The sequence below is a fragment of the Haliaeetus albicilla genome, chromosome 20 (assembly GCF_947461875.1).
Source record: "Haliaeetus albicilla chromosome 20, bHalAlb1.1, whole genome shotgun sequence".
Taxonomy (NCBI): domain Eukaryota; kingdom Metazoa; phylum Chordata; class Aves; order Accipitriformes; family Accipitridae; genus Haliaeetus; species Haliaeetus albicilla.
The window spans coordinates 3348113-3362336 of record NC_091502.1 but is presented as its reverse complement, the minus strand read 5'-3'; the positions used below and the strand labels follow the sequence as shown (position 1 = coordinate 3362336).

Below are 14224 nucleotides of genomic sequence, written 5' to 3'. Positions count from 1 at the left end.
GAGATGATGGAGTTTCCGTCCTTGGAGATATTAAAAAGCCATCTGGACACTGTCCTGGGCAGCCTGCACTAGGTGACCCTGCTTGAGCAGAGAGGTTGGGCTAGATGACCTCCAGAGGTCCCTTCCAACTGTAACTATTCTGTGATTCCCAGTATTGCATTTTGGGAAGGCTGTAAGCTGTAAGGAGAGAAGGTCTCCATTGTCTCTGTGTGAGCTATACCACCTACATTAACAAGTACTCTGAAAACCTGAAGCAGAGGAGGTGATGTTTCAGGCACATTAGTTTTGCATGGAGCTTGCTGGTATCTCGCTGACACTTCTGACCTTTATTCTTCACCCTTTAAGAACTCGGTGAGGACATCTTCTTTCTGGCAGTGCTTATTGTGTCCCTACTGTGCAAATCTTACGCTGCTCCTTCCAAATTAGAGTAGGCTTTGGAAAGAGTAAAATTGTCTGTTAAGTACAGAACACAACCTTTTAAACTGTACTTGATCTGATACCATTCTATGTAGAGTCAGTTTTTGTGTTCATGGCTTGCATTTGTCTTTTAAACAATGTATAATTTGCTAAAAATAATTGAATTAACTGAAAGTGCCAGGGTTCAGGAGACATTTGATCTCATGTAGACTGTTAGTCATGTTGTAATCATCTTGGTGTTATTGTCATCAGCCATGAAAATTACTGTCCCCATGCCTCTTTGAAAAGTACAGTTGTGTAGATTTAGTGACATTTTAAGGGAATGGGATTTTTTAAAATTTCAAAGCATGGTTCAGCCTAGAGTGTCAGGTGAAGACAAGGTCCCACTTGGAAAACAAATAAACAACTCCCTACCCTTGTTCATCCTTCTCACTTTCAAGTAGTAGGATTGATGACTGTTGAGTTGCTTTTAAGACAGCAACTAATTGCTTTGAGATGTTAGCCTATGTAAGTTAAATTCACCAGTGCCAGATTTTTGAAATATTTCGTCAACAAACAATATCTCAACCATCTTTCCAGGTCTTTATTTTTCATTTTATAAGTCATAAAAAGTCCTACAAATTTAAAACTCAGTATTATACTAATTTTCTATTTGTGGTTAGGTAAAATAGCTAAAGTTGAATCTCGCATGTCTTTGTAGTAGGATTTTAATTTTAATCTATACTAAGCATAAAATAAGAGTATTTCAGTATCAGAGGACACTAGCTGTTGCTGGAAGTATTGATATTAGATATGGACCTGAACTGAGATTTTTCTGAAATGCTATCTACATTTTCCTTAAACTGAAGCTTACCAAGAGAGAAATTACTTAAAAACTGGAGTTTAGAACTTCATGGTTCTGTGCTATAGATAATTTACTACGCTATCTGGTGTGCAGCGTTTTCAGAGGTTGTATTCCAAAGACACTTTTTATTCCATGGAACATGAAAAATGCTTAGAAAATTCAACACTGGCATTTATTCTCTGGAGTAGAAGAACGAACATTAACTGGTAGTTTGTAAAGTGAGAGAAGAGATGATTACATACCAGATATGTTTTCAGGATGCATTTATTTGGATTATCTTTGTGCAGCCCACCACCTTAATTAAGACTGTGTTTTGCACTTGGTAACATCTTTCCATGTGGTTTCACTTTTGTTCTCATTTCAAACACGTGGTCTTCAGCAATAGTAATAGCACTCCAGAAAACAAATGTCCAGCTCCCTCTTGTATCTCTTAGAGAGCTCCTGGTAGGACAAGGGCATCCTTGGTACTAATTTTCAAAACTACTAGAAGAAATCAAAAACTGCAATTATATCATACAGAGGCTTTTATTTCAGCCCTAATAATTGTGTGGTTTGCGATAATGCAGATCAGAAGGCTTTTGGCTATAACAGTTTGATCAAAAATAAATCCTCAATTGAGAGTTTCTTTGAAGATAATCCTTTGGGGGAATAAGACAGATCTGATTTTCATCTTCAACTGTAAGAATGATACTCAAAACTGACCCTGTCCTGCTCTTCCTTCCCACAGCATGCACACATGCTCGTGGGTATTTCTGTGATACATATACTCTGTAAAGATTTGGCCAACTTTTATGTGAAATATCTTTGATTGAATTTTCAGAATTAAATGTTATCACTACCAAAGCTGAGGAAAATTGAAAGTTCTTAATTTTATACTTTCCTTTGGCTCAATCACTCTTGTACTTGTAAGTCATTATTGCTCAATTGTCACTGAAGTGCAAAAATTGAATCTTTATTGGGTTCACTTATCACAGTAGATGCAATTTAAAGTGAAATTTGGCATTTAAGAACCAGACGTTACCATGTTAATCTTCATGCTTTGTTTCAAAGTTAGTGCAGCTTTTGTCCCGTCATTTGGTTGCTCGCGACCTGTTTGGGGTTTTTTTTGAGATGTTGTTTCCATAAAATACTGCGGTGCGTATAAAACCTGATTAGATAAATTTTAACGTTTAAGCTCTTCAGTAGGTATTTTTATCATGCACTCTGTGTTTAATAATGGGTGTTAATCTCATTCTTTAAATGCTTTATACGGTTTTCATGACAATAGATTTAAGGCTACAGTGTTTGCTCTTCCTAAGGATAAAGGGCAAATGATTAAGAAGTTAAACAATATTTGCCCTGCTTAAGTGAATAATTATTTCTAAGTAAGAATACAACTTGATTCCTGTTCCAAGTTACCAGAGGAAAAAGCTGTACTTACTACTTCTGAATAGAATTCATTAGTGTTTTAAGTGAGAGATGCATAAAACTTAATTCTTTTGTGTTTGATCTGAAGAAAGGCAGAAGTAATATACTGTACTGAAAGAAATTTTCTAAGAACAGTGAAAGCTCAACTAAGTTTATTAATGCACACATTTAGTGGATATCAGTTTGCAAAGCTCATGGGAAGACGCTTTTAATATTTTGATAACCTTTGTAAATACGGTTGTAGGTTACAGAAAAACCTGTTCATCTTTTGATATGAAAATTAGCAAATGGTTGGAGTGTTTTGCTAAGTGGGAGTGCAGTTTGGGTGTACAAGTCACATAACTACTTTCAGCATGTTGAAAATCTTTTCACTTGCTAAGTTCTTTTTGCTATTGTCTTAAAAATATAATTCACTTAGTCACCTATCATAATATCTAACTAATCTCAATTTATGTTGACTTGCAGCGTGGATTTTGAGCTATCATTGCTAGAAAAAGTGTGGCAACTTTGAGGACTAGAAATGGGCTGTTACTTTGACAGGAACAACTTGCTGAAGAAAAACCAGCATACTGAACAAAAGTATCTTACAGGCTAAATGAGGTCTCTGAGAGGCAGTTTGGACTGTGCTGGTCCAGTGCACAGCTAGAACTGTTTCACATACCTGTGGAACTTTTAGGAAGTTCCAAGGAATATTTTCATTGCTAAGTTGGGGCAAGGTAATAGGTATGTGGTAATAGGCTGTAAAATGTGGTGACATGGAAAATACTTTTGGTTTGAAGTTACTTCTGCTGTTGATTGGGGGGGGTGGGGGTGGCAGCAAAGTCCATGGAAACTTTTCCTAAGTACCTTTTTTTCAGTTTTTCACTAATGCAAACTTACTGAGATTTAATTAAGTCAAATAATTACATAAAGTTTTTACTAATTAACCTTCATAACCCATGTGCTTGTTTTTCAGTAAACCTGATATGTCTCGGTTAAGGCTGGCTGCGGGGAATGCTATTGTGAAGTTGGCACAAGAACCTTGTTACCATGAAATCATCACCCTAGAACAGTACCAGCTGTGTGCGCTAGCCATAAATGTAAGGAAATTAGGTGGGACTTGTGGGTTATCAGCAAATGTATGAGTATATATGTTGTTTGTTCTGTATGTTGTGTATACTTTTGCTAAATCTGATTTTATGCAAAACGTTCAGTCTTGGCATGAATTTATTTTCCCACTACATAATACTGAAAAGTGATTTTGGGTGAGAATTAGATCTATAGTACTGGTCCGCCTAGTGGGGGAATGTTAACTTAAAAGTAGTGAAATGTTAGAATATTGATGAACCAAGGAACTCAGTATTGATTTTACGTAATACCTCAGTTGCATTATAACATTATTAGAAGTTGAAATGAGATGACATAAAGTACGTTGGACTGCAGTGACAACAGTGACCTTCGTTTCTTGATACTTGGGTAGAATATATTTGCAACGCAGAGGTCTGCAAAGATATTTGGCATCCTTTAAATATTAAAAGAGGTAGGGAGAGATTTCTCAGTATATGTTGGAATTTTCATCCTTAATTTCTGCTGGTGAGCCCAAAGTAGCAGAAAGGAAGTAACTTCCGAATTCTAAGTAGAGATATAGAGATACTCTGTGTTCCTGTTTTGTAGACTTAAATTCTACAGAAATTGATTCGCACCCCAAGAGTAAGGTGATAATGGAGGAACTCATGTTGGTGTTACTTGTGTAACTGCTGGTATTCTCCTGACTTTTGTAAAGTCAAGAAATCCTCTGGGAAGAATCCCTTCCAGAAGATATCTTCAGTAATAATGGTATTCTATTGTAGACCTTAATTCCTATGACTGGCTAAAGCTTTAAAAGCTGCAACCCCATTTAAAATGTCAGAAGATTTGAAATTGGAATTTAATATTAGAAAATATAAAGTAAAGCTCCTGTGTGGATATTGTTTATTTTCATATAGAGTATCTTTTAAAGTTCTTAAGTTGTTTGGAATTGGGTACAGTTAGGCTAGAAAAATCATTCATATACCAGAGTAAGGCAGTCTGTATTATATTTATGTATTGACAATGTTTAGGTGGATTTTAAGCCTCTGTGTTCCTATGGAAAGTAGCCCTTACTCAGTTCCCAAATGCTGTGAAACACAAGAGAAATGGAGCAAAACTTAAAATTACTTAAGCAAATGAAATCTAACAAAAATGCAGCAGAAATTCAGTGGTAATAACTGAAGGTCTTTTCACCCAAAGCGAGGACTGACACTTTTCAATCTTCCTATTCCAAAACCTAATAGAAATGTTAGTCCTGAGTCAAAATCAGTTTTAAAGATTTTTACAATTCAGAACAAAATTACTAGAGAGTAGAATAACCACTTACTGTAATGACAAATAAGACCTGTCTCTGTTCCAGAAAGGATACTCTAGCCAGATAATGTCATGCCAATATAGTATTTGCATGTTCTGTTTTCTTCTGATCCCAGTGATCAAAATATGTTCATTTCTTCAGTCATCTCCCTTCTATGGCAAAGTTTTGTTTATTGCAAATGTTAATGTTGCAGTTCACCTCTATTAAAATTTGCGTTCATTGTTTTGACTCTCTTTTCAGTACGTTAGGAGCAAGTTCCTTGCCCTTCATTGCATCACTGTCTCTCACTTTCTTTTTTGCTGCTTCATTTTCCAGCTGTATCAGTCTTAACTGTTTCTGGATATTGATAACAGATGTGTTGTCACCATTTTTTTTTTTTTTGCTATCTTTGGGTCTAATGCTTACCTCTCCTCAATTTTTGAAAGGGAATTTTGAGAGATGAGATTTAAATTAAGAAAACATTCTAGGGTCACCAACATTTATAAGCAAGTTAGTATCACATCTTACTATAGAATCATAGAATAGTTTGGGTCAGAAGGGACCTCTAAAGATCATCTCCTTCCAAACACACTGCCATGGGCAGGAACATCTTCCACTAGATCAGGTTGCTCAAAGCCCCATCTATCCTGGCCTTGTACACATCCACAGCTCTAGGCAACCTGTGCCAGTATCCTACCTCTGTTGTGGTTTAACCCCAGCCAGCAACTCAGCACCATGCAGCCGCTCACTCAGTTCTGCCCCCACCTAGTGGGATGGGGGAGAGAATCGGGGGGGGGGGGTAAAACTTGTGGGTTGAGATAAGAACAGAATAGAACAGAAAAGAAGAAACTAATAATGATAATGATAACACTAATAAAATGACAACAGTAATAATAAAAGGATTGGAATATACAAGTAATGCACAATGCAATTGCTCACCACCCACCGACTGACACCCAGTTAGTCCCCGAGCAGTGATCCCGCCACCACCACTCCCCCCAGTTTATATACTAGATGTGATGTCGCATGGTATGGAATACCCCTTTGGCCAGTTGGGGTCAGCTGCCCTGGCTGTGTACCCTCCTGACTTCTTGTTCCCCTCCAGCCTTCTTGTTGGCTGGGCATTGGAAGCTGAAAAATACTGGACTTTAGACTAAACATTACTTAGCAACAACTGAAAACATCAGAGTTATCAATGTTCTTCTCGTAACCTAACTCAAAAACATAGCACTATACCAGCTACTAGGAAGACAATTAACTCTACCCAGCTGAAACCAGGACAGCCACCCACATTGCAAACACTTTTTCGTTATGTCCTATCTAAACTTAACCTCTTTCAGTTTAAAACCATTGCCCCTTGTCCTGTCACTTGCAGGCCCTGGTAAAGTCTTTCTCTGTCTTTCTTATAAGCCCCCTTCATATATTGAAAGGCCACAATAAGGTCTCCCCAGAGCCTTCTCTCCTCCAGGCTGAACAACCCCAGCTCTCTCAGCCTTTCTTCATAGGAGAGGTGTTCCAACCCTCTGGCCATTTTCATGGTCCTCTTCTGGACCTGCTCGAACAGCTCCATGTCTGTCTTGTAATGGGGACCCCAGAGCTGGAAGCAGTACTCCAGGTAGGGTCTCACTAGAGCGGAGTAGAGGGGGCAGAACCACCTCCCTTGACCTGCTGGTAATGCTTCTTTTGATGCTGCCCAGGATACAATGGGCTTTCTGGGCTACGAGTGCACATTGCTGGTTCAGGTCCAATTTTTCATCCACCAGTGTCCTGTTCCCAGCAGGGCTGCTCTCAACCCCTTCATCCCCCAGCCTGTATTGATGCTGAGGAGTGCCCTGAGCCAGGTGCAGGACCTTGCACTTGGCCTTTGTTGAACCTCATGAGGTTCACATGGGCCTGCTCCTCAAGCCTGCCAAGGCCCCTCTGGATGGCATTTCTTCCCTCTAGTGCATCAGCTGCACCACTTGACTCTGTGTCATCCACAGACTCGCCAAGGGATGTACTCAATCCTTCTATCTGTGTCATTAATAAAGATATTGAACAGTACTGGTCCCAAAATTGACTCCTGAGGGACACCACTTGTTACTGATCTCCATTTGGACACTGAGTTTTCGACCGCAATTCTTAGGGCGTGACCATCCAGCCAATTTTTTATCCAGTCCATCTATGAAACCCATATCTCTCAGGTTTAGAGACAAGAATGTTGTGTGAGGTGGTGCCTTACAGAACTCTATCTAGATGGCATCAGTTGCTCTTCCCTTATCCACCTACGTAGTGACTCCATTGTAAAAGGCACTAGATCAGTCAGGCATGACTTGTCCTTTGTGAAGCCATGTTGGCTGTCTGCAATGATCTCCCTGTGGTTATCCATATGCCTTGACATATCTTCCAGGAGAATCTGTTCCACTACAGTATCGCTTTTGTCACCTTTTCTCCTCAGTTATTATTTCTTTGCTAACTTCCTTACTTGTTTACTAGAACTTAGCTTGTAAGATCAGTCAGGACAGGAATTCTGCCTTTACTTTTCTCTGCAGCTCTTAATGGACTTTGAATACTTAGGAATAACTTTTCTAGATCTTCTTGAGGACTTCTGCAGTCTCCTTTCTCTCTGCCAGGCTATTGAGTTCAGATCCTCAGATGCAGAGTAACAGTAATGGTTTCAGTGATTTTTGCACTTTACAAGTGGTACTGCATTAATCTCTTATGGAAACCCATCTGTATATTTGTTTTTGATATATTTGCATGTGTACATATGCATATGTTTATGCTTAGAATGTTTAGTATTGGAATCCATTTCTTGATGGTAGATCCTGACTATTCTGTAAGTTTATTCATTCTTAACACTATGAAGTGTAGCCATGAATTAGGACATTCAAGTGATGTCAAGGCCAACTCTAGTATTATGTAATTTAATTTAAAGTGAATGTTCTTTAAGTGAACAGATCAGGAAGCAGTTTAAACAAAAGGAAAAGCTTAATTTTTAAAGTCTGTAATGGTTGCACAGGTTCTGCTGTGGTTCTGTGCTGGCAGGTTTTTTTGTCTTGAGACTGCCATTTTGTAATGTGGAATGATTAGAGTGCAGAATATGTAATTAAGTGTTGTCACTAGTTGCTGTATTAAGGTTGCACTGGTAAACAGAGACTTTGTGATGATTAAATGCATGTAGTTTTAGTCATTTTAAAATCAGTTATGTATGTGTTTGGCCAAACCTGTGAGCTCACCAGCAGTTCAGTTCTTTGATCTGTAGAACAAATTTTGATGTCAGCAGAGCTTCATATTGAAATAGAGTAGAAAATAATTGAGCATAGGTTTAAGTACTTCAGTGTTTAACAGGCTTTGAGACCAGATTTAAGATCTAATAAGCTTTGCTGTTGAGAATGCAATTTTAATTGTATTTAGAATAAATCTTTTAGATTGCATAAGTTTCATTTGTTAAAAAAAAAAAAATCCCAAAGCTTTTTCAGGTTCCTTTGTCAACTCTGAAAGTGTTTTAATTGTTTAAGCAAGTCTTTGTCAATTTTCAAGAATCAGAGTTGTGTCTGAGGGGTACATGCTGCTTTTCAAATAGTTTTCTAAAAAATACTTTTAAATGGTGAACTTCTGATGAATGGGCATTAAATTCTGAGAAGTAGATACGTAAAATTGGGCTAATATATGTGTTTTCTTTGTATGCTATAAAAAAATGTAGAACTTGGTTGAGTTTGGTCCCGCTTCTTCCCAGTGAACTAGTGTAACTGAGCTCAATTTAAGGTTATTCTCAATATTAAAAGATAAAGAAATGATAATAATTTCAATTTGTGCCACACAATGCCATCATTAACAATGAACTATACCTTCCTTTGTCCTCTTAGTCAAGGAGGACATGCTTCCTTGTCAGTATACCAACAAGGCACAGGTCTCTTCTAAGCTTTCCAAAGGCTACTGAGCAGGAGAAGAGCGCTGTACCTTAGCCTTCTGCTGGGGAGGGTGGATTTGCTATGAAGAGGCAATAGTTCTTGAGTAGGTCTCACGGTTTGGGTTTGTGGTCTTGGGTTGCTTCAAATCTGGCTGCAGCCGGAATTTCAGGGTTTCAGTCCATAGAGGAAGACTCTGGCTTGAAGCACAGATGGAAAAAGGGGGCTTGATTAATTTCTTCTGGATTTAATTTTTGAGTGAGGGGAGAAGGCGGCTTGTGTTATCTAACACATGACCTCTTCTGATGCCATTTGCGAATTTAGCGGAGTCAGTGTTACCAGTGGCTCGGTTTTGTCTCTGCACTTCCAGTTGGCTGATAGCTGGAAACCCTCTTCAATTCTTCCTGGTTTCTAAACTGTCATTTGATTAAAATAGCTGTTTATTCCTGTTAATGTTTTTTCTTCATATTTAGAGATAACAAATTTTTCCTTTTGACCTTTTTTTGGCAGGTTAAATATGGCAAGCTGTTTTGGTGGCCTTGTTTACCTTATGCTTTTCTGTACATTTTCTTCTAACTTTTCTGCACCTGCTTCTGTTATCCTTCCTTGGCCTTTTACTAAATGGTTTGTGGCATATTGAATGGTGTCTTAAAATAAAGTACGTAGGTTATTTTCATACAGAGAATTTTGAAGTTCCTATCTTTTCTGGAAATACGTTGCTTAATACATTGTAGAAGTACATTTGCAGCCTTCATATTATTTTACTTTGTGTTACTTGGCAACTGTTAGACACGGGCTATTACCTTCCGTGGTCAGTCATAGTTCATAGGTTTCCACAGTACAGTGGAAATGCTTGGTACTCTCAACGTTTAACCTTATCTGGTAATTCTGTTGAATTTTACATAGTTTGTAATATTAATGGCGTGATGAAAATTTGTGAAATCGCAGTAGTAAAGTCAACACAGTGATTACTGGTGGCTAAACACTGTTTCGGTGCAGGTCTTTGACTTTGGCTCTACAAAGCAAGCGGTCCTATTGTAAACAATTTCATTAACTCCATGCCTCAGTCCTATGCTAAATTAGGCCTTGGGTCCTGAATGTGATATCTTCTTGTACACTTTCTGAACTTTAACTCTTCTCTTGATCTTAAGGGAAGCTTCAACTGATTAATTCAATTTAATTGCTCTGAATTGGCATTAAAAATTTTCTTACAATTCCTATATATCTGTAGCTGTGAGGTCTGAAATTGATTTTGGCATATTTACCCAGGCTTCCATGTTTTATTTCACTGTTTGTATTACTTTTCTAAAAGTTTACTTTTACCTTTTTTTGGTTTTGCCTTTTTTTTTTTTTTTTTATAGGATGAATGTTACCAAGTGAGACAAATATTTGCTCAGAAACTTCACAAAGGCCTTTCTAGACTACGGCTGCCACTAGAATATATGGCTATTTGTGCACTGTGTGCAAAAGATCCTGTGAAAGAGAGAAGAGCTCATGCTAGGCAGTGCCTTGTGAAGAACATAAATGTCAGAAGGGAGTATCTGAAGCAACATGCAGCAGTTAGTGGTAAGAGAATAGATGTCGCTTTTTGGTACAAGTGCTATAGTTTAAATGTAAATGTGAGTAGACACTGAAAATATTGATCATTTTCTGGTTTGATACATAGAATGGCTGTAAATTTCACTTAGAAGTATCTAATGAAAACTGAAAATAGAGTCCAGATTTTCTTTAGAGTTTTTTAATAGGTATTTCTGAGATCTTTCAATTTCGTTAAAGGCTGTGCAAATGCTTATACCGAAGTATATTGGAAGTGAAGTAGTTTTTCAAAGCAGTTATGTGTACTGTTTGAACTTAATGGTTAATTAATGATTGTCACTTCACATACAACATGATTTTACTTCAGTAATTAATAATATGCAACCTTAATGACATAATGCTGTACTAAATTGTCTGTCTTTCCGCTGCTATATTGAGTAGCTTCTTATGTTATGCTGGGAAAGGGCTATATTTGTAGGCACTTCAGGATGAGTTTATGTAATTCTTTCATCCCTGTGCCAGCAGTTGCATTGTGGGAATGCTGTGTAAGTTGTTATGGACTAATGTTAGCTATTTTTCTTTTATAAAATCAGTCCTTTTCCCTTTTGACATACTCAAAGCTACTCACATGCAGTATGACGATACTGGTATATGGTTATAGGAAAAAGTAGACCTTCATGAAGAGCTGTGGGCATTTCGAATAAGAGTTTTTGAAAGTTTTATTTCTTTGAAAGATTACTGATCATTTGCCCTTTTGTAAATGAAGCAGATTTTTTCATCTTGTCTTAGGATAGACCAGACCTGTTTTTTGAATCTGATCTCACAGATCCTGTCAGATAACTGATTTCCTTCTACATTTATGAATCAGACTTTATATTAGTCATGTCAGTCTGTGTGAGCCTTAGTCCCCTTAGATTTTGATTAGAGAATAAGTCTGCAGAGAAATCATTTTGTGTATTGTTAATTAGACTTAAAAAAAGCAAAAACATGGGTGCTTTTTCACCCTCCTCAATAACATGTAAAAAAGAAAAATCCATTGAGCAAATGCCTCTAAGTCATCCTAAGACTATTCCTCTTGAAAGTTGAAAACTCTTTTAGTTATGTGGGAGGAAAATATAAGAATTCTCATATGATTAAAAGTAATTGCTGATTTCCTAACTATATAAAGATAGATGCTGCAAAGTTACTATCAAAAATCTGTAGAAGAAATGAAGAGGAGCCTAGATCTGTGTGATTCTCTTTATCCAGTAGGACTTCAAAGTGTGCCTGATGATTTTTTTTCTTGCTGAAAGACTTACCCTGAGTGATGCCATTGATTTGATATGTACTATAATCTGTGAGGAGTCTGCATTAAATATAGATTGCAGGATTTTTTGAGGATTACAGTGTTATGTTAACTTTGTGACATTCAGGTTTACCAGTCTGAACTTTTAATAAATAAAATGTCTTGAACTGTTTGCATCTTAAAAAAATAATTATTGCAGTAGTACAGCTGAAGCTCAGTTCTGGTAAGATCATACTATTTAAACGTGTATGTGTCTCCTCCTGTGTCATTCTCCCTACTGGCCATGCAGTAACTCAGAGTTGTAAGGACGATAGTATCTCCTCTGAAGCGCTTCCACAAAAAACTAGAGCTGAGAATCTGCATCTCTGATTAATGCATCTATTTTTCTGAACCTATAAATGTATGATTTTGTGATATGTTTTTTCTTGAAAACTTGGTACAGGTGAGGAGGATATATTTCAGGTATTTGGGAGGATTTCAGCATTTGTTGAAAAGATGGTAAACCTCCGTATACCTTGCCTTAGGGAAAACTTCCTAAAGACTGGTACCAGACAGTAAAATGCCTCTTTCCTTCACACTGACCTTTTACAGGCTGTCAGGAATTACTCTCAGGCCTCTTAAATTCTCTAAATGCTATTCAGAGTGGAAGCCACTCAAGAGGAGACTTATTTTGATTATGTATCTGTTACTAGTTTCATCTGGGTAGAGGCTTGTGTCTTGCATAGTAATCATTGTTTTCTAAGGGCAGGCTTTTACTTGCAAGTAAATGGAAAAATTACAAGAGTAAAGATTAATTTTTTTAACAAGTTTCTTTCTTAAATGCTCATAAAGGCCTGTCATGAGGGGGTTTTGGCACATTCTAGTTTCAAGTGCTGGTAGTTCATGTCTGTAAAGCCACCCCACCTTTCAAGTTGTGTCTGTGTTTATTAGAGATGAGGAAAGAATGTAAATACTATTTTTTGTGGTGACAGGGGTTAAATATAATGCATGTCAATATTTGTCCTTTTCCTGTTTTGTCTGGATCTGGTTCGCTTTGTTTTCCAGACCCAGCTGGAATTATTACTATAGTTATATTAGAAACTGTACAAGGCAGAAAGTTAGTGAAACACTGAGTTCATGAGTTCTTGATGAGCATTCTACTGAAGTTGCTAATTAATACAAATAATAGCAGGTTGGTTTGCCTGGGACATGTCTAAGGCAAGCCAATCCTGCTAGTGTTCTAAAATCATAGTTAAGTTCTTTTTCTTCCCTGCCACATCTTTTTTTTTTTTTTTTTTTTTTTTTAAATTTAGTTAAGCAAACAGATGTTGGATAAAAATGTCAGTGTTCTAATGTATTTGAAAATAGTTTTCAAATATTATTATATATAATGATTTACAGATATTTGGACTTCTTATTCATAACCTAATAGGGGTTAAAAGCTTACTGAAAGAAGATTTTACAGACTTGGTCATGTCTTTCATGACCACTCACTAGCTCAAAAATGTGATTTTTCAAAAACAGAGACAGCAATTTCCCTCCTTCCTTCACATATGCATTCAAGTGTTTATCCATAGGCATGTTAATACCATGACTTTGCATTTGCCACAAGCACTCAAGATCAGATGCTTGTACTATAGTAACATACCCAGAACACTAGCATGCCTTCCTTGCCTATCGTCCTGCCTGTTGCACAGGGTACAGGTTTAATAACTTAGGTGTGCTGTGCATCCTCCAGTTCCTCTTAGTCGTTAGGCTAAAGAAAACAGCCTGGACGTTTTCTGCAAAACGCTTTTTGACTTTTGGTATACAACGTGTCTTTTTGTTGTCCGTGCCCTGTGCGATATGACCTTTTTTATTCTGATTTTCGTCATCAAACTTTGAGGTGCTGAAGTTCACTCTGCGTGGTGTTGGTTAGCTCAGGAATTTATTTGTTACCTTATGGAATGTGTATTTTGTGATCATAACTCTGAGAGGGCCTTTGGCAACAATCCCTACTTTGTGAATCCTCGAGGAAAATAGGCCATCTGACTGTCGTGATGTAGGAAAGACTTTCTCCTGCAGTCCTTGCTTAGGACAGCTTACAAGTCTTGGAGGATGCTAGAAAAAGTTTTGAATGCTTTGAATGTCATAGTTCAGTTGTGCTGCTCTGTTCAAGTGGGATTGAACCTTTCAAACTCAGTCCACTACTACTTTGTTATAGCTTTTATGTTACCTCCTATCCCTTCTTTAAAAGGGTAAGGTAAACAGGTGGGTTTGGGGAACATTGTGGCAATTTGACTGCAAAGCCCCTGCAAGGGGCATTTCTTTCTGTTCTGTTGACAGCAAGGCTGCACACTGCAATGTCCAAAGAAAGAATAGTAGCTTACCCTGCAATTGTGCTGGTCTCACGTCTTGCAGTTAACATGGATTTTGTGATCTAGCCTCACTTCAGTTTTTCAAAGTCTTTCAGAATACAGGCTTTGAACTGAGGAAAGGATTGGGAGTAGGGAGTGACTGTGGCTGTATTCTCAAGGTAGCTAGAA

General features: G+C 37.6%; 1 protein-coding gene across 3 annotated transcripts in view; it reads left to right on the top strand.

Moving 5' to 3' along the window:
• The window catches only part of PDS5B (PDS5 cohesin associated factor B), a 114243-nt gene that overhangs the window by 80507 nt on the left and 19512 nt on the right, over positions 1-14224 (top strand). For all 3 annotated transcript variants that reach the window (XM_069808030.1, XM_069808031.1, XM_069808029.1), the window contains exons 24-25: positions 3624-3747; positions 10261-10465. In XM_069808030.1, the coding sequence (XP_069664131.1) occupies positions 3624-3747; positions 10261-10465 (329 nt within the window). The remainder of the gene's footprint in view (positions 1-3623; positions 3748-10260; positions 10466-14224) is intronic.